We start from the raw sequence: 14673 nt of genomic DNA, 5'->3' as shown, positions 1-14673 counted from the left end.
CTCACACTATTTTACTTTGAAATGAAACGTATTCCAATTAGTTCCTACTAGTAACTGATTGATCACTGATAAATTTTCAATAGTTTTGGTAAGTACAGATGACAGCTTAAACCTCTCTGTTATCGTTTTCTAAGATTCGCATTTCAGAATTGTCATCATAGCCCTAATTGGATTGAATTGTATGTGGAATTTATTGACATACAGTTCAAATATGAATCAGTAATTGGGTAACATCTACAATAAAGATGACATGTGTGACCACTACATTTATTCTAACGGGAGTCGAAAGAGAAGTCGATTAATCGGATGATCGAGCGCTATACGACAAGGGATTCTACTGAATATTTTTATAAACATTCTCAAAAAAGCTGCAAAAAATACACACATTGCAGAATCGCAGATTGATACATACACTACTTTACAATAATGGAAGGGATAGTTGACATTTTTTAAAATTTCTCAAGAAATACTTAATTAAAATATTTGGTTTATTTAATAACTTAAGAGGTATTTAGATTATGCGATTTCTAATTCTTAACAATAAATATTTAAGTTGTCAGAATGTTTGTATAGGCCGACTAGAGTATTCTTCTATATCAACAACATTCAGCGCAGGGGGGGGGGGGGGGNGGGGAGGCTGTAACGCCGGCCACTATGCCTTGTGCATTTTGTGATGCAAGCAAATTTTCAAATGTAAAATTAGTAATTCTCGCCAAGATTTTAAAGGTTTTACCTTAAAGGATTTCATCACGCAAGACATGACGCGACATCTAGTGACCAATTCCAGAACAATTTAGAGTTTCTCTCCATAAAATCTATATGTCCACAAAAAAAAAATCAAATGGCTATCTGTATGGCTCTAACCAAGAGAAGTATTAATTAATGCCAACTATAATAAACAATACATTAAAGTGATTAATTTTTCTTTTTTAATTTTACTCTAATTTCCTCTGCATATTCAGAATGCAAAATTTGGTATTTTAACAGGAAAAATCTAAAATTTTAAACACATTTTTTGAATAGTTTTAAGAAATAAATGCTTAAAAAACAGGACTATTTATTTCTCGAGAACAATATTTACATTTCAATACAACATTTTCAACTACTTTTAAACTAAATAAACGCATATAATCTATTTCGTCCAGATACTATATAAGAAAAAAAAATTGAAATTAATTTTTAACAATTTAGATGTACTGAATGCCATGATTTGAAAACGCCTTTGCAAATTTCTGTCTTTTATCTTCTTTGCATTTTGTTCTTAATCAGATGTTATTGATGCTCAAAGGGCTTAAGCTCAAAACACTCCTATTGAACTCAGATTCGAGGAGGGTTTCTCAGATCAAGTCTTCAAGCTTAGGCCAACCCGAAAATGAGTGCGAGCTCACCTGTATGTTTCAATCAGACATATGTATTTGTATATACATTTGCATATTCCCTACAATAATGGAAGAAACACTTTCAGTTTTTGAATTGAATTATTTTGTAGCTTTAAAAGTGAAATTTAAAGCTTTCAGAAGTTTCAGAGACATAACAATAAATTACGAATGAAAGCAAGTATTTTTGAGCACCCTATAGCAGAATATCAAACAATAAGTTTGTATCGATTACTTAAGTTGTTATTTTTAATAACAGCATAAAATATCGTAAACCTAGCATACATATTTATGAAGATATGGACATTTTTATAAAAAAAAAAAAAAACTGTTTTGTTTAACGTTTTATTGCTTTAACTTAAAAAATATTCAATGAAATTAAACAAAATTTTTGAAGCAATTCAAAAATTAATTCCAAAATTATCGTTTTAAAAATATTCGTAAAAACTGCGCAAGATATGAGCATTTAAAGTAGTTCTTTCATTATACGCACGCACAGAAAAAAAAAAAAAATTTTCCTTTATAATATTGTAGTGAACAATATTTAAAAATTAATTAAAAAAGTTAAATTTGAAAATCTTAAAAATTTAAAAAGTTTCAAGCAATTTTCAGTAAGCTTTTTTACTTTTTAAAAGAAAGCTCAAAATGATCAGGGGTTTTCTACAAATTTTACTTTGTATCATAAGACAAAATTTAATAACAAATGAAAATATCTTACAATAATCACCTGAAAAGCAAAATGTAATGGTATAAGGAAAGAAAACATACATTTTCGGGGGATGATCCCCTACAATGCCGGTCTCATTCTTAATAAATCTTGTTTAACAGTACAAAATAAAATTTGTGGAAACCCCGTATTGTTTTGAACTTTCTTTTAAAAAGTGCAAAAACTACTTAGAAAAGTGTTTGTAACTTTTTAAATTTGTAAACCATTTAATAGAAACAAATTCATAATTTTGGAGTTGTTGGGAGCACTAGTTATATACTTAAAATTTTAATTCAACTTAAACATTCTTTCAAAAAATACAAATATTTTGAAATTACTAATTTCTCCAGTGTTTAAAAGCAGTAAAATATTTATCTAAAATATGCATATCAAAATGCTACATGATCCAATATAAATTGTTCAACGATAATTAAGAAAAGATATGTTTCTATTCAAAATGTAGTGGATTGTGGTTGACAAAGAGATTTAAAAAAATAATAATAATAGATAACTTCAAGGTGATGAAATGAAGATAAGTCAAAGAAACTTTTATCAGAAAAAATCTTTATAGTTATGTTTCAATTCAGTAAAATTTCCTCTAACATTATGTTCGAGTTAAAAAAAATATTTTAATGGTAATTTTTAAAAAAAAAATTTTTGTATTTAAGCAAAATAAAATTTAAGATGTTAAAAATAAAATTAAACATTGAGGACGAAGGTTAAAATTTCACACAGGACTAATGAGGGAAAACTAAGTTAGAAAAAAAACTTTTTTTTCTTTTTTGGCAGAATAATTGTTTATACACGTGTTTCAATGTAATGAAATATCCAAATAGAACTAAAGAAATAGGAAAAATGTTCAAGATGACGCTCAAGGAAGACGAAAAAATGAAGCGGAGGTAATATATTTCACACAAAAAAGTAATGATAAAATAAAAATTGAGGAAGGAAATATAAGGCAGAAAGATTTTCATCAGCATAAATTTTCATACGTCTGTTTAAATATAGTAAAAAATTCTGTAAATCTACAAAAATCAACACATTCAAGATGTTGAAAAAAGATAATTATATTTTCTGTGAAAAACAATAAGTAATTTAAAGCAAAATATTTAATGCAACTGAGGTAATAAAAAAACCCATAAAATTATTTAAAAATCAGATAATGTGACATTTAATTTTTAGACCCTTCAGCACATTAAAAAAAAGCAACTTACGTTTATTTAAAATGTACTTTAAAGCAATTTAAATTAACTGTAAATGTTGTAATTAATTTAGCTTTAAATGTATTGTAAATTTCGGCCTTAAAACATTTTATTATAAGTTTAACATTTTATTATGCAATAAAATGTCCTCAAATGAAGTGTGATTGTAATAAGTACACTATAATACCATTAAATTTCATTTCATTATAATCATTACTTTTTTTTTGTAATTGATTTCAAATAGAGTTCAATGCCACTTTTCTTTTTGTATTCTTAAGCTTATTTTTAAGATAATAAAGCTCAAAAAGTTTACAACTCAAAAATTTTTAAAATCAATTTCAAAATAGAAAACTCTCAACTAATTTTGAAATTTTCCAGAATTAAAAAATAGCTCCAAATTGTTTACTATATATGACTGGTTATTATCCAAGCAAGCAATAATGCAAGCAAAAAAAAAATTTTTTTTTTTGAAAGAGATTTTTTTAGAAAATTTCTTCAATCTCATGAAACTTTTTAAAATGTGTAAAAACCAAAAGACTAAGTGCAGGAGTTCTTTTTGAAAATACATGAGAAAATATCTAAAACAAACAATTGATAACTTTATTTATTGAATTTTATGTACAAATGAATAAAATGTTGAGCCTCTCAACATACTAAAACACATAAATGACTTTAATTTGATAAACCTAAAGAGTTCAGAACTGACTTTTTATATTCACTGAGAGTTTCCTCAGTTTCACCTTTGTTGAGTAGTTCAGTGACAGCTTTACCAAAAGATGTCACTTTTTCAGAATTTTTTGTTTCTTCTACAATGTTATCCTAAAATTAAATATCAAAAATATATTAAAAATTATATTTTGTACGAGTAAATAGAAATTCTACAGCTTACTGGGAAAGTATAAATTTGCAGCATCTGCGTATTATTAATAGAGTTAAAAAATAATGTGATTAGAGTTTGAGAAATAGTGACACTTAAAAGATCTGATTATTATGGACAACTTAAGTTTTAAAATAGTTTTTTTTTGGTTATGAATATATTCAACTGACCTCAAACACACAAGGTGTGATAGAAAAATTATGAAATATTTATTTTACAAAGCCTGGATGGATCACAGTGTGCTTGGACTAGTTTGGTTAAAGGGAATTAACTCTCCATTTCATAGTACACTTTGAATGTGAATGACACACTTTAGAAGTGCTTGAGTGTGAAATGTTACACTCAATATCTTTGAAATTGAAGAAAGAAAAAGGGCAGTTCTCAAATGATGGGAGCGTTACTTTAAGATCTGACAAATATTAAGTTTAAATATAATCGACAGTTTGCAAGTTTTTAATTTAAATTTATAATTAAAAAGTTAATTATAGAATTAAAAAGAAAGTATTGCATTATTGCAAAATTTTTCTATAAACACCCAAAAACAATATTTTTTTCTTTTTAAAAAAACTAACTAAGACAACATAATACATAAAAAATATAAATGTCTTTTTTTAATTAAATTTTAACAGTTTAAAAATAAAAATAACAACACAATGTGGTATCCAAATTACCAGGTCGTAAAAAAATATTTAAAACAGAAAAACCTGCTTATAATAATACCCTTTCAATAATACAAAAATAAATAAATAAATACTAAAAAATACTTTTTGATTAATTTTAAATGTCACCCAAAAACATTTTTAACATTACACCAATATAGAGTATATGTTATTGTGATTTTTTTGGGGGTGGATTTTAGGATTTTGTTTCAATAGAAAAAAATAAGAATTAAATTGAGAAAAAAATTTGAATTAAATTTAGCATAAATTATAAATTTTTTGGACAAACATTTATGTCTCTGTCAAACAAGAAAAAAAAACATGATGGTCCCTATAAATTAGTTTGAAACTTTTAATAGTTTTAGCAGTAGATTAAAAATTATTTAATAATTTTAAAATTAAAATAAAATAGACTTACATTATCTGATTTAGATTCTATGAGTGCTATTGTTTTAGACATTTTATTTTCAATACGGCTGTTCTCAAAGAAAAATTTTTCCATGTCAGCCTCTGTCTTTTTGTGTTCCCACGGCTCTGTTACCTGCATTAGAAATCAATATCAACTAAATGTAAAATGCATAATTTTAAATACAGTTAAATCTTTCAAGCATTAGCCTTCAAGTTAAATTTCAACAGTTTTTGTTGGACCAAAGCAATTTTCTTAAAGTTCAAACAAAAAATAAAAACTTTACAATTTCAAACAATTCAGCATTTTAATCAATCAAACTAATTCATTATAAAGTAAACTTACCCAAGATTCATGATGCAAAGCAGTCAATAGATACATTAAATAATCATAATTTTGTTTTCTCAGTGGACATCTAAAAAAAATGAAACTCAGATTGTTATATAAGTAATGTTTGAAAAAATTAACAATTATACAAAACTTAGTCCCCCCCCAAAAAAAAAGTATTAGATAATTAGATAGCATTAGAAGTAATAATTACTGGATGGAAACCTGAAATTATTGTAGTAAGAAGAAAAAGTACCTTTCTTGGCTAAAAATTTAAGAGTGTTTTTCAAAGCTATGTCGTTTGAGAAAAGAAAAAGACAGTTTAAGTAAAAATATTTTAAACTCAAAAACTTTAATTTTAAAATATACATACTATGCTCTTAAAAAGAATTGCACAGTCTTTTAAAGAGACGAAAAGCTGAAGCATTTAAAAAAAAAACAAACTATACATTAAACTTGTTTAAAATGCCAGTTTTGGAAGCTTTTTCTACAAAAGCTACCCGTGGAAGCTTTTTCTTTCGCATAGCTTTTTCTATACAAAAATTATTAAAATCAATAAATCTCTTTTTTTTGTAGGCTTTTAAAAGCGCACAGCATGAAAGTAACTTTTTACATATTAAGAGATTACACCACAAACTTTTTTTAAGTTCACAATACTGCATTTTTTTTTTTTTTTTTCTGTTAACAATTTCATGCCAAATTCATAATTAGTGTAGTGGATGGGGCTAAAAGTGGGAAAAATGTAAACAACCAAGAACAAATGTTACAAACTCATAATAAAGTAGTAAAATAATGCTTAAAAAGAGTTATTTTGTATAACATCAGAGCCTTCAAAAGGAGCCTTAATCTGATTGAGCAGCAGTTTCACATTTAGAGGGACAACATTTAATCCTTTAAGCACCAAAAGAATAAACAAGTTTCTGTTGAATATTTCCTCTTTACAACTCTCCAAACAAAATAATTGAGAGAAACCAATTTGTTATGCAGATAAACTACTAAATTGAATAGTAAGAAACTCAGGATCAAGCAGTATAAGTGTTTAGAAATAAAATTATAACATTAATCCCAAAATGTATTAATTTTAACCATCCAAGCATTAAATAATTATGCTATAATATTCTATACATCTTTTCTTGATTAAGGAAGAAAATCATATTAAACAAGAAAATCTGGTTCAAAACGTTGAAAGAAACTTCAAGATTTTCAAAAATATAATTACAATATTCATTCCTGCTCTTATGAATTTGAAGATCAAGATGAAGATCTCTTTTTCAGAAATTATAATAATTTATTTTTGACAATATGCTGCTGTGTCACAAAATGGACAAACGTGGGAGGATGTTTCTTATCCGCATGCCATTCCTTATCATTATCTAATTCAAAGATGAAAATTGGACAACCATGTGAAAAATAAAGCAAGTTGAAATGTGTAACAACAATGACTTTTTTTCCCTTTGTAAATCAGTTTTGTTTGTACTATTTTATTTATTTTGAGTTATTTTATTTCTTTCTCAAGCATATTTTTAGGGTACAGCATTGTCCTCAATGTTTTGTTACTATGTTTGTAAACAAAAACTGAGACAGGAAGAGGAATCATAAAGTTTGTGACAAAACTAAAAGAATAATATCAATAAGTGACATGGGAGGAAGGTCTGGTTATGTCTTATCTGATGTTAATACAGAGTTCTTCAAATAGTGACGCTTGGTTTTTGAGCTAAAATATGTTTCAGTTTCTTAATATTTTTCATAATGGTTTCCTGTGTACAGCTGTTTTAATATTTTTTAAGTATTGTTTTAATAAACTGACATTTTTTTAAATTTGACATTAGTCTTCATTTAAACCAGCACAAGAACAATTGTGGGTTTTTAGAGTTAACAAAATGCATCTCAATATGAGTAAATCTGCTAGTATCAGATATTTGATGCATTTTGAAACAGCATATTTTCATTAATTTTACAACTTTTAAATTCATTCTAAATAACAAAATAAATTATTTAAAAAAAACAGTTGTCAGAAAATAATAAGAAAAAACATCAAATAAGGGACTTATTATGAAACGAAGTCACAAGTGAAAGCAAAAAAGCTAAATCTCATAGAGGTTGTATATCGTTGGTGACTATTTAAATCTGGGCACTGTTCTGAATATCAAGACCATGACTGAAAAGTTACATCAGAAATATACCTAGGCCACCTGACCTTGAAGTTCAGAACTTCGAACCTCCAAGTCCAATCTACAAACTGCAGAATTTAGGAAGATGGTCTGTGTTTGGGACTTAGCCCCATAATGATTATGCTTAGTGTTTAAATAAGTAAGGAAAAGTATGTGCGTAACTCTTTGTTTAAATGTTACATTTGGGATGAAAACTAAAAAGCAGTGTTTTTGCGGAGTCCATTTTCATAAACGAGCATTTCAAGTAGCGTCGAACTTTTGTAAACACACATTTCAAGCTGTGACCATTTTTGTAAACATGCATTTTGATCTTTGCCCATTTTCTTAAATGTGCATTTTGAGCTGTATCCATTTTTGTAACATGCATTTTCAGCAGCGTGAAAACTCACAGAAAATATGCATGTATATCACATGTTTTGGGATAATAATCTCAAAATTAATATAAAAATATGACTTCTTAAATTTTCTGCTGTTAAAATAAATTTCCAAACTAATCAGAAAAATGTGTTACTTCATTGTTTTGCAACAAGCTTTTCAATACAAGCAAAATGTAATTTTTATACAAAAATTATTCATTTAATTAATCATTTACATAACTAACCAATTGAAAACAGCTACAAAGATAACTCTTTCCTACGTTAACCTATGGAGAATGATATGAGAACATCTTATATGTTTCTTTATTGACCATATTACTAAATTTAATGGTGTAAATATTTAATTTTTAATGTTACATTTTTAATGTTTAATTTTTATGTGCCTACATTTAATGTTTTTTTTAAAATTATTATAATAAATTTGAAATTCTAACTAATATTAACTAGAATAAATTATTAATTAGAAATATTAATCAGATATTTAATAAATAAGGAAAATTTGTTAATATAATTTTCTACAGGTTAGAGTTTTGCAGAATTCTTGAGAAATTGAATAAAATCAAATTTATAATATTACCTGCTAGCAGTAATAACCAGCTCATCAGTACCTTTTTTGTAACGATTGCTCCCAGCGAGTCTAAGTAGTTTATCACGAGCATGATAATCAAAATTCAAACTACTTAACTTTATCTGAAATATAAAAATATGTAAGAAATTCATTTATTTCTGCACAAATAAATTTTTTAGGGAATTTTAATGAAACTGCTTTAATTACTTTATATAATATATTTGGTTAAATATTCAAGGTGTTTTCGAATGAAAAGTCAAAAGAAAAACAATAAGATGTGATGTTAAACAGATGAACATAAACCCCCATAGCGATTCTAATATACTTTTCTTTATATAAGCCTTAAAGTTGAAAATATATTAAAAAATCATGAAATATGGACATTCTTTACACATTAAGATACTAATTTTTTAAAGTATATTTTCATGATATATCAAATAAATAATAATTGTTGACAACGATAAGCACTGACTTCTATAACGTAGTGATCATAAAATACCACAAAGATTAATGAGTAAGGTATTATCACAATAACAATCAACAACAATAAAATCACTACACCCTTGTCTCTACTATAGTGATTCACAATTTAAAAGTATTGTTAAATTAACTCAAGTTTGTATGTAGCCAATTCCTTAGGTAACATATAATAACAAGTGCATTGACAGTGTAAGTATACAAATTATTCTATATTTGATACTTACTCACTATTTTTTAAAATGTGTAACTTGCATATGAAAAATTAATTTTTTTAAACTAATTTGGTGAATGAAAATGTTTAATGTTAATAAAATTAAAAAATATATCCTAATACATTGAGTTATTTTTGGACAATACATTGTGAAATTAAAATTTCAAAATTTAAATTACTAAGCACTAATTAGTATGAGTCACTAATGAGAAATTTTAAACACAGAAAATCTTATTAGTTTTTCATAATACATTTAAGAGCATTGTGTTTTGAAAAATATAAATGGGAATCAAAATTATACACCTTTCACATTTACACATCTGTACATAAAACAAGACATAGCTGTTTTCTGGAAATTTTAACAATAACAGATCAAAGGCCAGTCTTTTTAAAAAAATTTATCCTCCATTTAAAATTAAATGAAGTACTAAGTTGAGCAATACACTGAAATACAAAGAAAATAAAGGCAATAGATAAGCTATAAATGCCTAATATCACAAAATGCAATGCAAAAAAAAAAGGTAAGTAGACAGGCACTTAAATGATTTCTGTACAAATAACTTTGTACAGAAATCACACTGAATGTTTATAAAGAAGAATGACATCTTGTGAAGCACAAAAACAGCAATCTGGTTCCATTTCAATTTTGAAGCAAATGAATAATAATATTCGATTCATAATTTCTCAAAATTTTGGGGCCATTCCCAATGCCACGGGTCAAACTGATATGCCTGAATTGCACTAACCAGAATATTAATCACAAATTTTATATTTATTGAGTAAATTACAAAAATGCATAAAATATTATTTTTATGAAGAAAAAAAATGGAAAAAAAACTTTTTTGACCTACTACTGCTTAAACCTAATTGAAAAGTTTTAATCTTTCATGCACAGTAATACTTTCACGGATTTGGAGTACACACAATTAACGTCATAACATACAACTCAAAATATTTGAAATACAAAATTAAATAACATCATACAGTTAGCGTAACAGCTCTTGAACGCTCATCACGAATTGTTGGACTTGCATGGCAGTAATCGGAAGTAATAATCTCAACTGGAAAATGCTTTTCGCAATCTTCATCAGTTTCCAATCCTTTAGGCCATTCAGTGCAAAATTCTAACAACAAAAAAAGAAAACAAAAAAAAGCAAAGTTAAAAATAGAAATGGAATAGAATGCAAAAAAAAAATTTTTTTTTTCAAAATATAATTTATATTCTTAGTTATTTAGTGAAAAATACTTCAAAAAAGTAACATAAAACAAATACAGTAACAAAACGTAAGAAATATTCTAAAATATTAGCTATACAATTTTTAATCTCTTAAGCCTTTCTTTACAAAAATTTCTCAAAATGTTCAGAAGTTCACAATATATATCTAAAAAAGGAAGAAAAAAAAGTTTAAAATAAACTTTTGCAGAAAAATATATATTTCCTTAAAAAACTAATATTAGTGCAATCAAAATACACTGCTCAGAAAAATTAGAGGAGCCATGCGCTCCCCTAATTTTTTTGAGCAGTGTATATATATATATAAATTAGGGGGGCACACGGCTCCCCTAATTTTTTTGAGCAGTGTAGTTATTTTTATGGCTTTTAAAAGTCAAATATTACTTAAACTTCACTTAAAACCCTGACATGTACTAGTGTCATAATTTCATTGAAAACTTTCACACAGTTTTTTGAAGTTGATTGCAGATGATAAAACATTTAAAAAATTTGTAAAGTTTTAAAAAATCAGCATTTGTGAAATATGTTTTCACTTCTCAATAAAACAATTAATGTAGTTTTTTTTTTTATGAGTTAAAATTTTTTATACTAACTTTTAATTTGAATTTAACAAAAGGCTGAATTTAATAAGTCTCTTGACCCTTTCAGTAAATATGGGTCTTTAAAAGTACAGAATTAAAATACTTAGCTATGGTTTTACACCTATTTATATACTACTTACTTTTGATAGCAGCACAGTGTCTTTTCACAGCAGGAGGTGTTAAATGCAAAAAGTTAGGTATTTTCATCAATTCTGCATTTGCATATTTTCCAGGAGGTGCACGCTTTTGATCATACCCTTGATAAACTGGTAAAGGCACAGCTGAAGGTCTGAAAGTTTTAGCTGCAGGCCAGACACTAGGCCAATCCTGATCAATTGGCATCCTTTTTTCTCGAGGAGGTAAAACCTGAATTATAATTATTAAATATCATTTTGTGTGCTTATAATGACCTAACACCTAATGTTTAAAAGATTTTAAAAAAATTAAATTTAAAAAAAATTATCATTACTGACACATTATATTAAGCAATAAATTTATTTCAGAGAGAAAAGTATCTTCAAGCCTAAAATGCAAAAGTAGATATTTACACAATAAAGTTACACTGCTAAATTTAAATTTAGCAGTGTAATTAACAGTTACCTGACAGCTACTTGACAAATTAACACAGGGTGCATAGCTATATTATTCAACAAAAAACAAGTACCTTTTAAGCACTCAAAAAATTTTTTCAAGCACTTTAAAAAATATTATAATTAGACAGGGTTGGGAAGTTTTTGACAATTGACAGTCTTATCTTATTTTAACCGTCATGTCAAAAAAACAAAACATTTGCATTGTTTTTGACAATTGTCGAAAATCATGAATTTTGAACCATGTAAAACGAATGGCGTTTTCATAATCTACAGACTCACAATACGAAGAAATAAATTGGGGTTGAATTAATTGTGAAAACGTTGAATAGAACAATGTGAACTGCGTCTTTTTGCATAATTCGTAAGAAAATCAACATGGTAAAGGAAAAATCTCATTCTAAAAATGGGAAAATTAAGCACTTTTCAAAAACACACAATGAAAAGAACACCTTTAACAGCTTTTAAAAAACGAAAATTGAAAATAAGCACCTTTAAGCACTTTTTAAAAACGCTATGCACCCTGTTAACAGTTATCTGAATAATAATTATTACATATCATTTTGTGTGTTTACAATGTCTCAACACCTAATGTTTAAAAGATTAAAAAAAATTAAATTTAAAAAAAAAACCATCGCTACTAACACAATATATATTATGCAATAAATTTATTTCAGAGAGAAAAGTATCTTTACGCCTAAAGTGTAAAAGTAGATATTCACGCAATAGAGTTACACTGCTAAATTTAAATTTCCATAATGTACTTTACGTGTGATTATGTATCTTTTCAGATACTGCTAATTAAATAGAGCAGAATATATTGACATCACATAACATGAGATACAAGATGAAAACATAACACATATCCCGATATAAAGTTACAATTAACATATCAGTTTACAGTTAATTATAGCTGATGCCACATCTCTCCCGTTAAAGTTTAATTACTCTATACGCTCTCATAGTTCTCCCAAAGCATCTAACAATTTTTGGAGATTTATCCTTCTTCTGAGTCAAGACTGTTGGATCCCACTCTATCTCATTCCTCGTAAGCTATTTCATATAATATATATTATTATATAAAGTATAACAATATTATTATTTAATTTCATACAGGAGCCATTGTCATGGCGATGTAAATTCACAATATCAAATGCCAGTCAAAACTTACTTAATTAATTTTTGTTTTCATTTACAGCTGCCACAATGTGTGGCTATGTATCTTTGTAGATAATGCTAATTAAATAAAACCAGCATGTACTAACATCACGTCTGAACATTTAATGACACCTTCAATGAGTTACAAGATGAAAACTTTAAACAGATTCCAATTTAAAGTCACAGTTAACATATTTCAGTTCACAGTTAATCATAGCTAATGCCACACTTTATAGATGGTTAATGTACACAAGTTAAACTAAAATAAACTTTTAAAAAAAGAACAATTAAATTTATTAGTTAACTGACTAATTGGTCAAGTAAACACTTACAAATCTATGGTTTACATAAAAAAAAATAATAATGTCAGATAATTTACACTTTTCTGAGAAAATTTTTTCATTTTTTTTAAAAATTTATTTAAGGGTTTTGTAAAGAATCAGTAAGCATAAAAACAATCTATAAATACAAAAAGGTAAATAGGTACAAGTATCTATACACATAAAGAATTTGTGCAATAAACATTACTTGAGCATCTCGAAAAAATCGTTTTTCAGTCCTCTTTGCCGCTTTCTTCATAGGGTATAGCTCCAAAACTCGAAATTCTTCGTCTGAAATGCAGATGCACAAATGAAACAATTTCCAATAACTTTTTAATTAAAAACAGATTAAAAGCTTTACAAATATAATGGAGGATTTTGATATCAGGACCTGTGCCAAAATAATTGCCAAACGTTTGTAACTTGCAGAGAGTAGCCCACAAGAAACCAATATATATATATCACGAATGGGGACCAACTAGAAGAGTATAACTTGCAGCAACCACAGATAAGCTTCTACTTATTTTCCTTTTTTTTTAATTTTTGAAGCCAAAAAATTTCTTTGGCACTTTGGTGATTGTAGTTGGTACCGATGTAGTAATATCTTTAAAGGTATTAATGCTTCATTAATAAATTTTTGAAGACAATGGAAACTAAAATATTGTTAACCAAAGGTAGTTCCTGATCAAAAAATGCCAACATCTTTTTTACAACTGCAAACTACAACTTAAACAAGGTAAAATTTTAATTTTAGTTAAAACTTAGTGACTTATGGGATGAGTTTTATGCAACCCTCTTTCACAAAAACTTTAAAATATTTCAGATTTTTAGTAATCACAAATTACGTCTGACTCAGGGTAATTCTTGACTACTTCTGGGATATTTACTAAGAGCCTAATTTATTTTTAGTGAAGAGAAATTTTAAAACATCCATCCTGAAGAGACATCCATAAGACACGGTGAGGTAGCAGGTAGGATAATTAAATTGGGGGGGGGGGGAACTAATTTTGCAATGAGTCAAAGGATGACTCGAGTCTTTTATATTTTTTCAATCCCTTTTATAGGATTCAATATCATAAGTTCATAGGAATAGAATACAAAATGATTCATAAGAATTTATTAACCTGTTTGAATATTAGTTTCACTTGAAAATTCTCGATGTTTCATAAAATTTGCCGAATAATATTTAATAAAAAGTAAATTTATTCGAGATTTGCTCAAATTCACGACACCGGCCATGTTTGTTTTGGTAAATAATAAATATACTAATCGATTGCCACCCTATATATTGTAAGATCTACTACCCAAAAATAAAATCATTTGAAGAAATATTGCTTATCTGAATGCTACCAAAACCTTCTTTTCAATATATTATTCACAATGAAATGCTACTTCACATTGGATTCCAAAAAATTTAAAGCTTTATTTTG

The 14673-nt window shown here is 26.8% G+C and overlaps 1 protein-coding gene across 1 annotated transcript; it reads right to left on the bottom strand.

Annotated features, from left to right (window-relative positions):
- Positions 1 to 3863: 3863 nt before the first annotated feature.
- Positions 3864 to 14603, bottom strand: LOC107444204 (mitochondrial ribosomal protein S35). The gene is made up of 8 exons (XM_016058289.3): positions 14368 to 14603; positions 13452 to 13534; positions 11316 to 11541; positions 10345 to 10484; positions 8679 to 8791; positions 5572 to 5641; positions 5239 to 5361; positions 3864 to 4103 (listed from the first exon to the last, which is right to left on the bottom strand). The coding sequence occupies exons 1-8, from the start codon at positions 14480 to 14482 to the stop codon at positions 3957 to 3959; spliced, it is 1017 nt and encodes a 338-aa protein (XP_015913775.1). The 5' UTR covers positions 14483 to 14603; the 3' UTR covers positions 3864 to 3956.
- Positions 14604 to 14673: the final 70 nt, after the last annotated feature.

Source organism: Parasteatoda tepidariorum, chromosome 3 (assembly GCF_043381705.1).
Source record: "Parasteatoda tepidariorum isolate YZ-2023 chromosome 3, CAS_Ptep_4.0, whole genome shotgun sequence".
NCBI lineage: Eukaryota > Metazoa > Arthropoda > Arachnida > Araneae > Theridiidae > Parasteatoda > Parasteatoda tepidariorum.
This window is presented reverse-complemented; position numbering and strand designations above follow the sequence as displayed.

What these genes read in the sequence shown, in the direction of transcription:
- LOC107444204 (XM_016058289.3), bottom strand. Translation starts at nt 14,482, where the DNA reads ATGGCCGGTGTCGTGAATTTGAGCAAATCTCGAATAAATTTACTTTTT. An exon ending in CTGGTTATTACTGCTAGCAG is followed by an intron (nt 5,642 to 8,678) that starts GTAATATTATAA and finishes CATTTTTTTTAG; the next exon opens with ATGTCCACTGAGAAAACAAA. An exon ending in CTTTGCATCATGAATCTTGG is followed by an intron (nt 5,362 to 5,571) that starts GTAAGTTTACTT and finishes TTTCTAATGCAG; the next exon opens with GTAACAGAGCCGTGGGAACA.